Here is a 13,615-nt window from a genome sequence, read left to right as displayed (position 1 = left end):
ATAACTTATATAAATGAAGGCGGGTAAAGGTGGCTAATCAATGCATGAAGGTTCTTTTGAGGACGAACAACATCATCAAATAACTCTTCGTATGCTTGATCAATGTAAGAAAAGCCTTGTTTGGCCATGAAAGATGTATTAGTCTTTTCGAATACTGAGATAGTGAGGATGATCAAAGAATAAAAGAGAATTTAATGCAAGTGTTTCATTGATAAATGACGGTTGCATTTCTGAAAAGTGTAAAGCCTATGCATATTCTGAGATGTGGGAGGGGTAATGTTGGTTACATATTTTGTATAAGCCAATCACAGTTTGACACATGGTGGGATGAGGGCAATACGAGAAGATAATTCAAATCTTCAATTGTAATCATACACGTGGCAGTCAGTATTGGTTATTAAAGATCCGTGTAGTATTGGATCAGCAAAGGAATACAAGATGACGTGGCTTTAACGGTAATACAAACATTCAAATTCGAAATCAGGAGGGAAGCCTAACTGCAGATATGGCATAGTGGAGCTAACTGTAAGAAAACATCAGCGATCATGGAGGAGTGGTTTGACAGTTAGAAGTTCATTTCGACTGCTGGCATTGAGAAGTATAAATAGCAGAGAAGGTCTCAGAAAGCCCTCCAGAGTCAGATCCAAAAAACCATTTTTATCTACTTTTCTTTCCTTTCCAGTTTTTATGTTTCTTGTTCTTTACATTCCAGTACTTTAAATTTCTGCACTGCACTTCGTTCATAGGAGTAGTTTCAAGTAGTCTGTCGCTGTAAACCTCTACGAGACTGATTTCGATCTTTGTAAGTCTTCTATTTTATTTAATGAAATGCTATAATTGTTCTTCATTTAATCATTGTCTGCTTAATTCTCCTAAAACAAAGCCACCAATAAAAATCTTCTTTATTAAGGCTGAAAGGGTTAAAACAGAATCGTCTGATAATTGGTTGGTAATTAATATTCTATAAGGACTGATCGACCCTTATTGATACGCTCTAAATTACAATACTAACTTTCAAAAATCAAAAAGTCAACACTAAATTAACATTTTGAATTTACAAAATAAATTAAAAATAGATTTGTATATAATTTTTCAACATGTTTTGGTAGACATGATTTTGGAGGCATGATCTTGCGGATAAAAGTGCACTATAACCAAGGAAGGAATAGTATCTATTTAGGTTGGTTTGAGATGTTCTAAAAGAATATGGACTTGTTTGGTTTATTTTTGAAAAAAAAATTTGAAAAAAATTCTCTACAAACAAATTTTTAAGAGTAATCAAACCAAACAAATTTTTTCAAAAAAAATCTCAAAATTTTGTTTGGTTTGCTGCTTTCCAAAATCACCCTCTCTCTCATACACATCAAATCAATCACTTTTTTAAAAATCTCTCCCCAAAACAATTTCTCAAAACCATTTATGAAAAAAGGCAAACCAAACAAGTTTTCGTATTTTTTATCTCAAAAACTACTCTACAAACACAAACCAAACAAGCCCTATATTTTTTGATTTATTAGTTTATATAAGTTGGGTTTGGATTGGATTTGATGTAATGTATTAAAGAAGTGATGTGATTTAAATAAGATGATATGACTTAAATAGATTAAAAATTCTTTGACATTTTATATTATTTAGATTATGCCCAACTTGACCAAAGATAAGAAACGAACGGGGCCAGTAACTCTTTTTGGCAAAACCACTACACAGCAGCAGGAGCAAATTGGAACTTGAACTAGTGAGAAGGAAGTTGGGAATCAAGGGAGAGAGAAAAATGGGTTCGCCACTTGCATCATCATCATCATCTTCAGTAGTAGTAGCAGCAGCAACTGCTAAGATCACAGCTCCATACGGGTCGTGGAAGTCACCCATCACCGCCGACTTAGTCTCCGGCTCCGAGAAGCGTTTAGAGGGTTTCTCCCTCCTCCACTCCCAAAACCGCCTCATCTGGCTCGAGTCTCGCCCTTCCGAATCCGGGCACGTCCCTTTTCCCACATTTTCCCCGAATCCAAACACTTCTCATTACACCTTCTCCAATCCTTATTTTCTTTTTTTTCCATCAATCTTCACTAAAAAAAAACTTCCAATCCTTTAACTTTTTCATTTCATCACATCTTTTTTTAAAAATTTCAAACTTGAAAATTTGGTGAAGAAATTACCTCTTCCTCTCATTTTGATACATATTTGATAAAATAGTTGTAGCATATTGTTACCCATTTTTATTTATTTATTGCATTTGGATTTGATGAAGGATTGCTCTAATCTAACTATATCTCATAAAATGTTTACTAAATTTTGTGTGTGTTTAGGCGATCGGTGCTTGTTAGAGAAGCAGAGAAACCAGGAGATGAACCCACGGATATTACACCCACAGGGTTCTCGGTACAGTCAACGGCTCAAGAGTATGGTGGTGGAGCTTTCGCTCTTTCAGGCTTCACTCTTATTTTCTCAAACTTTGAGGATCAGAGGTTGTACAAACAGTTTCTCAGCTCCAATGGTTAGATCTGTTTTTTTCTTTTCTTTCTTACATATGATTGTAAGAACCCGTTTGGTGCAGATTTCATTGACTATTCCCCCAACTTTAATACTTGGTTTGATTGCCATAAACATTAAATGGGTTCAATCAAAATTTATTTTTGGTCTCACTCATCTTCAGTTCCTCGGAAACTAGATTGTACTGGGTATTTATTCATTTTGCAGCTTGTTTGGAATTGAATGATTTGGACAGAAAAGATTAGAAGGGGAAAAAAAAAAAAAAATCAATTTCTTTTTTTCTGATCATCTGTTTGGATTCTTAAAGATGAGAGAACTAAGAAGAAATGGAGCGAGTTTCTCTTAAAATTCACTTTTTGAATCTCTCCAAAATGTAGAGTTTGAGAGAGAAAAAATGGGGTGATTACTAGCTTTTTGTAATACAAAAAGTTTCCATCTTGATACTAAACAGAAAAGCATAAAAGGTTATTTTGATAGTAGAACCTATAGTAATTTCTTTTCTTTTAGTCTATCCAAACAAACAAGATAGGAGATACATCACTATATTTTCTTGTGTCTCCAGCTTAACCAAACAAAAGGAGAGAAAACACTCTCTTATCATTTCTTTTCCGTTTTCTGCTGGATTCCCAACCGATAGTGTTCTTGGGTAAATAATAATAATATGCATGTGTTTGTACTGTATCTTATCTGTCTGTGTAGAAGTAAAATTGTCGATGAAATTGTTGCTAGCTTTTGTTGATTTGTTAATCCATTAATCACTGGCAGATTCCACTCCCGTGCCACTGACTCTGGATTATGGTGGGCCGGTAGTTCGGTATGCTGATGGGGTGTTTGATTCACATTTTAACCGTTACATCAGTGTAAGAGAAGGTATATCTCTTAATTGTTATGAACTACCAAGCCTTTTGGTTCCTTGCTCTTCTTATTTTATTTTTTCTTCTTGTTGCTGCCTGACTTTTATTACTTTCATATGCCTAAATGAATAGTTTTTCTTTGGTAGATCATCGAGGAAATAGCGTACATCCGACCACTGAAATTGTAAGCATTGACCTCAGTGGGGAGAATATTCAGGGTAAAATAGTTTTAGGAAGCCATTTTGCAAATTGAATTATGGTTTACGTAAATTGCTCTCTCTTATGGTGGTTACTGAATATTTACTTGATTTTCTAACAAGCAGAGCCAAAAGTATTGGTCAGTGGGAGTGATTTCTATGCTTTCCCACGCATGGATCCAAAAGGGGAACGATTAGCATGGATTGAATGGAGTCACCCCAATATGCATTGGGACAAAGCTGAGCTTTGGGTTGGTTATATTTCTGAGAATGGGTGAGTAGCTCCACTGTTTTTCCATTTTTAAGTGCTATAGTTTCTAGTATGAATGGAAAATGACTCAAAACGAAGCATTTGCATAGGGTCTGTGATCTTTATAATCACTGCTACATATTTTCATTCTCCTCTGACTTTCTATAGATGATTGTATGATAAATCTTTCATATGGCTCATTATGATGCTTATCAATCTGTGTTATATGTGAGTAGAATATATAATTTAAATCCTACAAGAATCTTATCACCAAGAGTTGAAGGTCTATTTTTGTCCAAGGATTAACATTTCTGAGTGTTTCAAGTTTTACCTTGTTATGATTATTTTCTGAGCATGTATTCCTATAGTATTGTAAATTTTTTGCATCCTTTTCCCCCTCAAATTCTTGTGCGTATTTCTATCAACAGAAACTAGCATTATTTCTGAAATAGCATTAGGGATTATCTTGACTGTTGGTTGGGAAGTCCCAAGCATATGTAGTTAACTGTCTGAGATTTTAATATTTAACTATTTTGTTGTTTAGATTAATGTTTGGTGCATCCCTGGAACCAAATAAATCTTTTCCTAGTTCATTTTTTTAAAATTGTAGTGCTGAATCAATTATGCAGAGATATCTACAAACGCATCTGTGTTGCCGGTGCAGATACTTCAATTGTAGAATCTCCAAGTGAGCCTAAATGGTCCTCCATAGGTAAGAATATCACCAGCATCTTATGCAGTTCAGTATCTATGCAGTTAATGAACTATCACAAACTGTTTAGATGGGTGTCTGTCTGGTGACCTTACTTAATGATGAAAGACTAATCCATTACATTTGGGCTATTGCAGGGGAGTTGTTTTTCGTTACGGATAGAAATAAGGGGTTCTGGAATATTCATAAATGGGTAATCATAGTGTAAACTCCCATGAACTTTAATTTTCCCTCAGTAACATTTTGACTTCAGTGGATTTTGAATTTGCATTCACATCTCTTAATAGTTTTCCTTCGAATGCATGTCCCTTCTCTAAACTGTATGCCTTTTATTTCTGGTTGCCAATTCATGCTTTGTGCTGCATTGAAGTTGTTCGTGGTTGGAATCTGTTTAATCTAATCATACATTGTATGCAACAAACTAAGTTTATGTTGATTGAGTCGGATGTTCTTTATGGAATTACTTCACGAAGATTCTCACAGAAATATCTTTGTTATAATTCGCTGGAATTTGAAGATCTTTCAGTTTCAATCTCATACAACTCAGTATGAAACTCAAATCAATATACATTGTTTCTAGATATTAACTAGGCCCAAGGTTCTTGTTTGCATACACACATATTTTAAGACTTAAAACTTGTTACTTGCCTGCAGTTTCTTCACTCTCATGTGGTAATAATGAGATTTAAAAAAAAAAAAAACAAAAACTTCTACTTTGTTACTACTTCTACATCATAGTTAGTTTTCTTTCTCCCTTATTTTTTTCTGGTTAGCTATTGATAATTGAAATGTTGATCTCAATGTCCTGTTTTGTTGATCTTGCATTGTTAAATCGAGAGCAATTCAGCTGGGTTTTTTTTTCAAATGCTTTATTTTCTGTTTGCTACATTTTTCATATAGGATACAAAATTTATTCTAACAAGTAAAGCTTGCGGGTTAATATCACTTGTTCTTATGGATCCATCTTTGGACACAGATTGAAGAGAGAAGTGAAGTCCGAGCAGTTTATTCTTTGGATGCTGAGTTCACTAGAGCATTGTGGGTTTTCGGAATCAGTTCCTATGATTTTATTCAGAGCAATGAGCAAACAAATGTACTGGCTTGCAGTTACAGGTATCTTTCTGTAGAAGATACCTGCTTCATTTTCAGTTTTGATGTTGTAATTGTAACCTATGGCACATTTGTTCATTTGGCCTTTACTTTGTTCATTCTTTTGGTGCATACATTTCTGAATGAGTAGGTCTGTAAATCATGATACGCAGGCAGAACGGGAGGTCATATCTTGGTGTTATTGATCAAGTTCAGGACTCTTTGTCAGCCGTTGATGTTCCTTTCACATATATAACCAATATTGTATGTTTGAAGTATTAACTTTTCCTTTTTTTTAATCAATAGAATTATAATTCTGTATTGGAGACTGAAAAAAAAAAGAAAAAAGAGAGAGATCTTATGCTTTGATTAGATTTATTGAAGATTCAGAAGTCCGAGGATGATGTAAGGTTTGATGTCCCTGCTAAATCTTCTCATCTCTATGTTTAGATTTCAGGGGACAATTGCCTATACATTGAGGGAGCGTCTGCAACCCATCCATTGTCATTAGCAAAGGTGCTCCTCATTTCTGCGTATTTTTTTACTCCTTTCCCTTGGCAGATATAGCGCGAAGTGTCATTTTTCAATTGTCTAGTTTTAATAAACTCCATTATGTGTTAGCAGGTGGTTTTAAATGATCAGAAGTCGAATCCAATTAACTTTCAGATTATTTGGTCTTGTTCGTCAGAAACTGACAAATACAAATCATACTTCAGTTCGCCGAAGTTAATTGAATTTCCAACGGATGTTGCTGGTCAAAATGCTTATGCATATTTTTATCCGCCATGCAACCCCCATTATCAGGCTAGTCAAGAAGAAAAGCCTCCACTATTACTGGAAAGCCATGGTACATTATCAACCACGCTCATATTGCCTTTGTATTTTCACTACTTTCTAATCGGTCAGGTCATGCCATTCCTTGTACTACATGTTTCTTTGCCAATAATGATGATTTTGAATTGTTTGAAGAAAAAGATTTTGGAGTTGTCTTGGAATTTTGAGTTTGGTGATGATTTTCGACATATGCACAAATAGTTGGGATAAGTCTTTGTTGAGTTGAGTTGAGTTGAGTTGAATTGTATATGCACAAGGATCAAAGGCTCATAGATAATAGAGCAGTCACACATGCACAAAGATTGACCAACCAACCACCGACCCACCTATCCTCATAAAATCCAAAAGTAAGCAATACTCGGCACAACTTAAATCTAGAGCTTACCATTTCACACACGGTAAATATTTATGGGAGAAGGTTACTCAAACAGTTACTTCTTATGCTACTATAGTAGTTATTAACTTATTACTCACTGGTGTTGACATAGTCCACTAATCGTTGTTATCAGTCATGGGTAGTATAGCTGGAGCTGATGAGACTGTGAGGAGGGCATAGGTGAATTGGAAGTTGTAAGGATTTTATTCAGTAATAATTTTGGTTTGTTTTTGTGTCCAGACTAGTAACTCGCCTGTGGATTAGAATTTATTTGTTTATTGTTTTTTAAAACTAAGTGTTCAAGCTTATATGAAGCCTTCAACTATGTTTGGCTGTGTCACAAGTTGACTTTTCAAGTCCAATGTTGTGATGCTTGCATGTGTGGTGGCCTTTGGTGTGCTCAGTCAATGTCTTTGGAAGTGCCTATTATGCGTGTGGCTTTGGATTCCATGTCAAGTGGTTTAGCTCCCCAACTTGGCCTGTGGGTTGGCCCCAAGTAGTCCAACGCATGCATGTCAAGGAGCATGCACAACAGTTCACGCACGCCCATGCTTGCACACTAGTTGGTGCACATCAGACAAGCTTGTGCTGATTTTTCATATTTTTGGGAACTAATGGAAAATCATTATGACTCCTCAAATATGGGTGGATATTTCTTCTTGGCAGTTAGCAAATGGCTTAAAACGCTATATTAAAGGGTATGGTGTGCTATCTATCAGCCTCTTATTTTATTTAAACTAATATACCTGAATGGAATGGAAATTTAAACCCCCACTCTACCTCCAACACCCAATCCCCAGAAATTCATGTGTGTTTGAAGGGAGCATCCTCGAGGCAACTTGGGGGCAGACATTTGGCACCTAGAGGGGTGTCATTGGTCTTCATGTGGGTTTGAGAGCCCCATGGGCAGTGTCATTAAGGAGCATTAGTGCCAACACTACATGGCATTCCTTGACATGAGGTTGGGGACACATGCGTGCTATGCCACTTATTGTAGCATCTTGGGGTGTGGTCTTAAATTGAATGGGCTATCGAGGCGCCACCAAAGTCTCATGTGCCAACTCACGAACATGCGCTTGGGTTCGGCCATGAACGTGGGGATCTTGTAGCCTAAAGCTAGTTGTTTGGTGGTAACGCCGCTACATGTGGGAACATTTGAAAGGCATGAAGCATTGCCATTGTGTGAGGCACATTGTGCTATGCTTGTGGGAAGGCGTAATGCTAATCGTGGGCTATGGATCAATGTTGCCGTACTCGTGCAACACGCAAGAGTCACCATGGCTATTCTAGATACGCACAAGAGACCCTTACATGTGATAGAAGCTTGGCAACTAGGTTGGGGGCCTATACTCAATGGCAACCACAAGAATTTTTGTAGACAGGGTCATTCCACAAACTTAAGTTCCATAAATTCTATTAAGGAATTTTCTTTTAAAAAAAACAAAACAACATTCACTCTATTTGGTTTTAAATTTTTAAAAGCAATTTGAGATTTTATTTTTTGTGTTTTGTTGTTTTTAGATTTTTTTTTTTCATATTTAGCAATTTTTTTTTTTAATAAATTTTTTTAGGTGCATATAACCTATATCTATATGTATATAAAAAGTAAAATACTTGTGAAAAAAATATAAAAAAAAACTCAATAAATACAAAAAAAAAAAAAGAATTAAGAATGTACTGAATTTTTGCTAGTGAATTTTTAAAATATTTTTTTACAAATATTTTATTTTTTAAATGTATCTAGATTAAGAGAATCTATTTTAAAAAAAAAATTGCTTAAAATATTTAAAAAGTTAAGGGGGGGGGGGGGGGGGGGAATCTCAAAAACTGTTTTTAAAAACTGTTAACCAAACAGAGTGATTTAAACTTCTCAAATAATAGGTGTCTAGTGAGTTTGAATCCCTATTGGATGGGGTCGTTTAATTTCTTAATGGAATTAAACTATATTAAATAAAATATTAACAATATAAATAAACAAATTTGAGGAGTTTTGATAGCTTCGTGTGGTCTTAGGACCCCATAACCACTGCCTATGCTAGCACACAGTTGGGTGATATGAGTTTGGCTTAACAGCACTAAGGTATGCAGTCGTGTGGCAAGAGGTGCCTTGACGACATTAGAATCTTGTAGTTGAACAAGCACCTTGCTTGTGGGAGCATGGTGCTATGAAGCGACTTAGCCGTATGGATGTGCAGCTTGAGGCAAGCATGTCACAAGGCTGCATTTGAAGTACGAGGCTTTTGCAAGGGAGTTGTTCTTGATTGACAAAGCATTGGGCCCACAAATGTCAAGATGGGTGTAGATTCAACACTCAGATTGTCTAAAAGAGATTGCCGGACTTGAACTTGGTGGAGTTTAAGCGGTTGATTCCGCTGCATACTTGAAAGAGTTGGTCCATGACACTATGCCCCTCAATAAACAACTAAATGTTATCTACAGAACTACCAGTTGTCTTCCTATTGTTCTTACATTTGTTTCTATAATATCTTTGCTTAAGAACTGCATTGTTACAAATATTATCTTGGATCAGAACTTCTGATGGATGATTGGTACTCCCATGTCCCTGTGACTAACCCTTCATAAAGCCCCCCTCTCTAGTTACTAGTTTCACCATTAGTCACCATTGCGTAGACCATTAGACTGTTGGAAAAACAACCGGAATCTTTGTTAGCTCCGGTATTAAGAATGAAGATGAATATATGCACCACTGAGTCAAATCATCTCCATGTAAATCGACTATCATATGCTCTGAGAGTACCTCCCTCAATCTACGTGCAAATAGCTTGGCTAGAGAATTCTTTGAGTTTGTAGTATAATGCATTGAGTTTATTCTTACCCTTGATAGATATTGCCTATAGGACACCTTAAATTTTGTTTCTGGGGTTTGCATTACAATCAGAATGTTGCTTGTGGTAGATTAACTGTTAATTTTGTTTATTTATATTATTGATGGGTATGAGGCAATAATTTTTCTGTTGAGTTTTCCACAATCTCTTGTCCATTTTTGTTTCTTTGTACTGTGTACCTGTTATCTTACATTTTATTTGGATGTTTTTTATCTTTCCTTTTTTGTTCTTTGTGGGGAGGGGGAATTAAAAGGTACTTGATTAGTACATACATTAGAGGAACTCCATTTGTTGGGCTATCAACTGGGGCTCAGAAATTGGGAGTTCAAATTCATGTGATTAATATACTGTAAAACAACATGCTGAATTTCAAACTTTTGTGCCGGTCATTCGTAGTTCATCGTATATAAATATCACAGGAGGGCCAACAGATGAAGCACATGGAATCTTAAATCTCAATATCCAGTATTGGACGAGTCGAGGCTGGTCATTTGTGGATGTTAACTATGGAGGAAGCACAGGTCAGTTGTCAAACTGGAGCTATTTTTTCTAAGTGACTGGAGTTAATTTATGTTTTCTCTGTGGTCAAAAGGACTACTTGGACAAGATTTTGGCTGGTGTTACTTACCCATTTCCAGATTTTCCTTTCACTCCGAGGAATGCCTTATAAACAAACAAAATCTTTTAAACTTGTCCATAATCACTAAATAGGGTATCCACTGAAGTTACTATGTATGTCAATTGAAGGTTATGGCAGGGAATATCGGGAGCGCCTCCTGGGATCATGGGGAATTGTTGACGTTAATGATTGTTGTAGTTGTGCTAAATATTTGGTAACTTAACGTGCCTGTCTACGCTCCACATTTTTTTTTGAACAAAAAACATTTTTTTTAATTTTACTTTAGATATGTTTACTTGTTGGTAAAGGTGGATGATGGAAAGGTGGATGGTGAGCGTATCTGTATTACTGGGTGCTCTGCCGGTGGTTACACAACATTAGCTTCTCTTGCTTTCCGTGAAACATTCAAGGCTGGAGCTTCCTTGTTTGGTGTGAGTGGTTCTCACGGCAATCGACGATTTGTTCATTTTTTACAAAGGACAACTTGATATGAAATCTCTCTTTCGAATATGGTTCAAGTGTATAACATATATAGCCTACTTATTTCGCCTTTTAAATTTTATCAAAAATCATTAAATTTTACTTGATTTGTGTCATGATATAATTTCAAACCATCATTTCTCTGGTTATTTTTTAATTTGTTTTTATTTTATTTTTTAGACTAACAAGCATCTATTGTTTGCATTGAACAGATAGCTGATTTGAACTCTTTGAGAGCAGAAATGCATAAATTTGAGTCCCATTATATCAGTAATCTTGTTGGTAAATATGTAACTAACATACACGTATCGATTTGGGTTATTCTGTTGTCTACACTGCGTAGGTAAATCTTTCATTTGATTGCATCTGATTACAGGGGGTGAAGAAGCTTTGTTTGAAAGGTCACCCATCAATTTTGTTGATAAATTCTCTTGCCCAATAATTTTATTCCAAGGATTAGAAGACAAGGTATACAGCTCCATCACAAGTTTTATAGTCACTTGGGTTACAGTAGGAAATTTAGTTTGAGTTAACAATTTCGAATTTTTATATGCTGTTATTGTAGTCAGTTAAATGGAACTAGAAATGAATCCATTGTTTATCAATTTTTGTTCTGTAATTTCTCCTTCTACTGGCTATCCAAAAACTCCCAATCTCTTTGATCTTATGTTTCAGAACTCACTAATAAATGTTGCAGTTTTATAATACCCTACTTGGATAATACTAACTGTTATTATACTTGTAACAAATATTCTTAACAGGTTGTGCAACCAGAGCAAGCCCGGAAAATATATATGGCATTGAAGAAAAAGGGTCTACCTGTGGCTCTTGTGGAGTACGAGGGAGAGCCTCATGGATTTCGGAAGGTATCTGTATTTGTTACTAATGTTTCAAAAGTTCACCAATTTCTAAAATTTGGCATGTGGTTTTGGTGCTCATTATTCAAGTTCTGTTATTTTCAACCTACACATAATGTTTCAGACATTCTGATAAATTTCACAGCACTTTGGAGGTTAACGACCTCTTTGGTTTAAAAAAACAGAAAACTTATTGGGCGAACTGTTTACAAAAACTTTTTTTGAGAAAATTTTCAGAAAACACCACAAAGGAACCACTAACTCGTTTGGTAACATTTCTATTCTATGTTTTCTATTTTCATTTTTATTTTTAGTTTATTTGGAATTTGGAAACAAAAACTTGGTTGATATATTGTTCTTGTTTTTATAAAAAATGAAATTGATTCCAATTTTTTTTTATAATTTTTTAATACGAAAAAAAGTGTTTTCAGATTAGAAGTTTTCGCTCTTCCCTCCCTCCCCCACCACTGCCACCAGCCACAGCTACTGTTGGTTTTCAACTCCAGAGGCAACCCCAACATGAGACCACCACATTTGGCTACCCTCCACCACCAGCCACCACTTCCCACAACTCATCAAACATGTATCTTTGATTTTGTTTTCAAAACAATTGTGTACACCAAACAAATTTTTTGTTTTTCACACAAAAATCTTTATTTCCTGTTTTGTGTAGACAGAAAACAAGAACAATAAATTGATAACGTTAAAAGGTTGCTTTTGAATTTTTGTTTATTGGTTTCACACAAAAAATGAAAACGATGAATGTTTTCGATCTTCTCATTGTTTTGTTTCCAAAAACATGGGAAGTGAAAATGAAAAACGAAAACGAAGAAAATGAAAGAACAACCGCACAGGGACTGAAACCTTGATTTGATGTAACTAGCAGTAACATCTGTCCAAACAATAAAACATCTGTGGTGAAAGTAAGCACTGATTTAAGTTGATTGGTCACAGGCTGACAACATAAAGTTCACTCTGGAGCAACAAATGGTGTTCTTTGCTCGTACTGTTGGACACTTCACAGTTGCTGATGAGATTGTTCCAATTCAGGTTGACAACTTTGATTAGACTTCATGCCCTTATCTGTCAAAGGTCTACAAAGATTGGTTCTTGATTACCTCAAATAGCAACCTTCATGCTCCTTAATTATGTTCTAACTGAACCCGACTTTATCTACACATGGAAACCTTAAGCTAGGGACTAAATGCTTCAGGTAACCACTCCTTTCAAAGTAAAAATGAAACCGTTTATCGCAAGGTGTTTTTGTTTTTGTTCTCTCTTTGTTCTTTCTTGATTGCCATGACAAGTACTGTCCAGATACATGAATTGCTGTTTAGTCTTCTTGTAGAAACACACTTGAGGAATTTGGAGCGTAAATGCTCTACGATTATTTGTATTGCCAATGGAATGTGTGTTTTTGCAGCCCAGTATATATTGTTGGCTTGGCTTTCATTCTTGTGCAGGACTCTTATATTGTGTCTGGTTTATTGCTATAAAAATGGAATTGAATATCTATTTTATTATAGTGCTCATTCTTATATTTGGTTTATTGAAAAAATACATTATAAATAGAATTATTATTTACTATTGTAAGTGAATGGCCTTTTGTAAGGAGATTAAGGAATGAAAATTTCGTTAGATTCTACTTTTATTTCAGTAAATCAAACAAGACATTGTATGCATCAATAAAATAAAAAAGTGAATGGTTTTTTTAATAGAAAGATCAAGGTATGATATTTTCATTTTAGTAAATTAAACATAACATTATTTGCATCAATACAAGTGGGTTGTGCACGGTATTTTTCGGACGGTTTGAGAGTAAAATTATAAATTAAATGATGGATTAGCAGATTGGTAGATCAGTAAATCACGATTTGAGCAGATGGTAAATCGCAGTTTGGGCGGATTGATGGATAGAAAAATATTTTAATCAATTATTATGCATTTGCCTAATATATAGTACTAATTTGCATAATATTATATATATATATATATATATATATATAACATA

General features: G+C 35.1%; 1 protein-coding gene across 1 annotated transcript; it reads left to right on the top strand.

The window, feature by feature from the left end:
• Positions 1–1,638: 1,638 nt before the first annotated feature.
• LOC114303279 (peptidase uncH) lies at positions 1,639–13,031 on the top strand. Its single transcript, XM_028248402.2, has 18 exons — positions 1,639–1,974; positions 2,307–2,494; positions 3,256–3,360; positions 3,491–3,562; positions 3,668–3,815; positions 4,421–4,503; positions 4,641–4,696; positions 5,480–5,616; positions 5,766–5,856; positions 6,043–6,108; positions 6,217–6,439; positions 10,068–10,169; positions 10,396–10,481; positions 10,576–10,698; positions 10,960–11,029; positions 11,124–11,215; positions 11,509–11,613; positions 12,559–13,031. Exons 1-18 carry the CDS (start codon positions 1,772–1,774, stop codon positions 12,670–12,672), a joined length of 2,064 nt encoding a protein of 687 aa, XP_028104203.2. The 5' UTR covers positions 1,639–1,771; the 3' UTR covers positions 12,673–13,031.
• The last annotated feature ends 584 nt before the right edge of the window (positions 13,032–13,615 follow it).

This window comes from Camellia sinensis, chromosome 3 (assembly GCF_055761805.1).
Source record: "Camellia sinensis isolate YWXY chromosome 3, ASM5576180v1, whole genome shotgun sequence".
Taxonomy (NCBI): domain Eukaryota; kingdom Viridiplantae; phylum Streptophyta; class Magnoliopsida; order Ericales; family Theaceae; genus Camellia; species Camellia sinensis.
The sequence above is the reverse complement of the archived record's forward strand: the minus strand, read 5'-3'. Positions and strand labels throughout refer to the sequence as shown.

Bases quoted from the DNA above. Each gene is read 5' to 3' on its own strand.
- LOC114303279 (XM_028248402.2), top strand. From the start codon at position 1,772: ATGGGTTCGCCACTTGCATCATCATCATCATCTTCAGTAGTAGTAGCA. The intron at 3,816-4,420 runs GTGAGTAGCTCC...TCAATTATGCAG, and splicing joins GGTTATATTTCTGAGAATGG to AGATATCTACAAACGCATCT. The intron at 5,857-6,042 runs GTATGTTTGAAG...CTCTATGTTTAG, and splicing joins TCACATATATAACCAATATT to ATTTCAGGGGACAATTGCCT.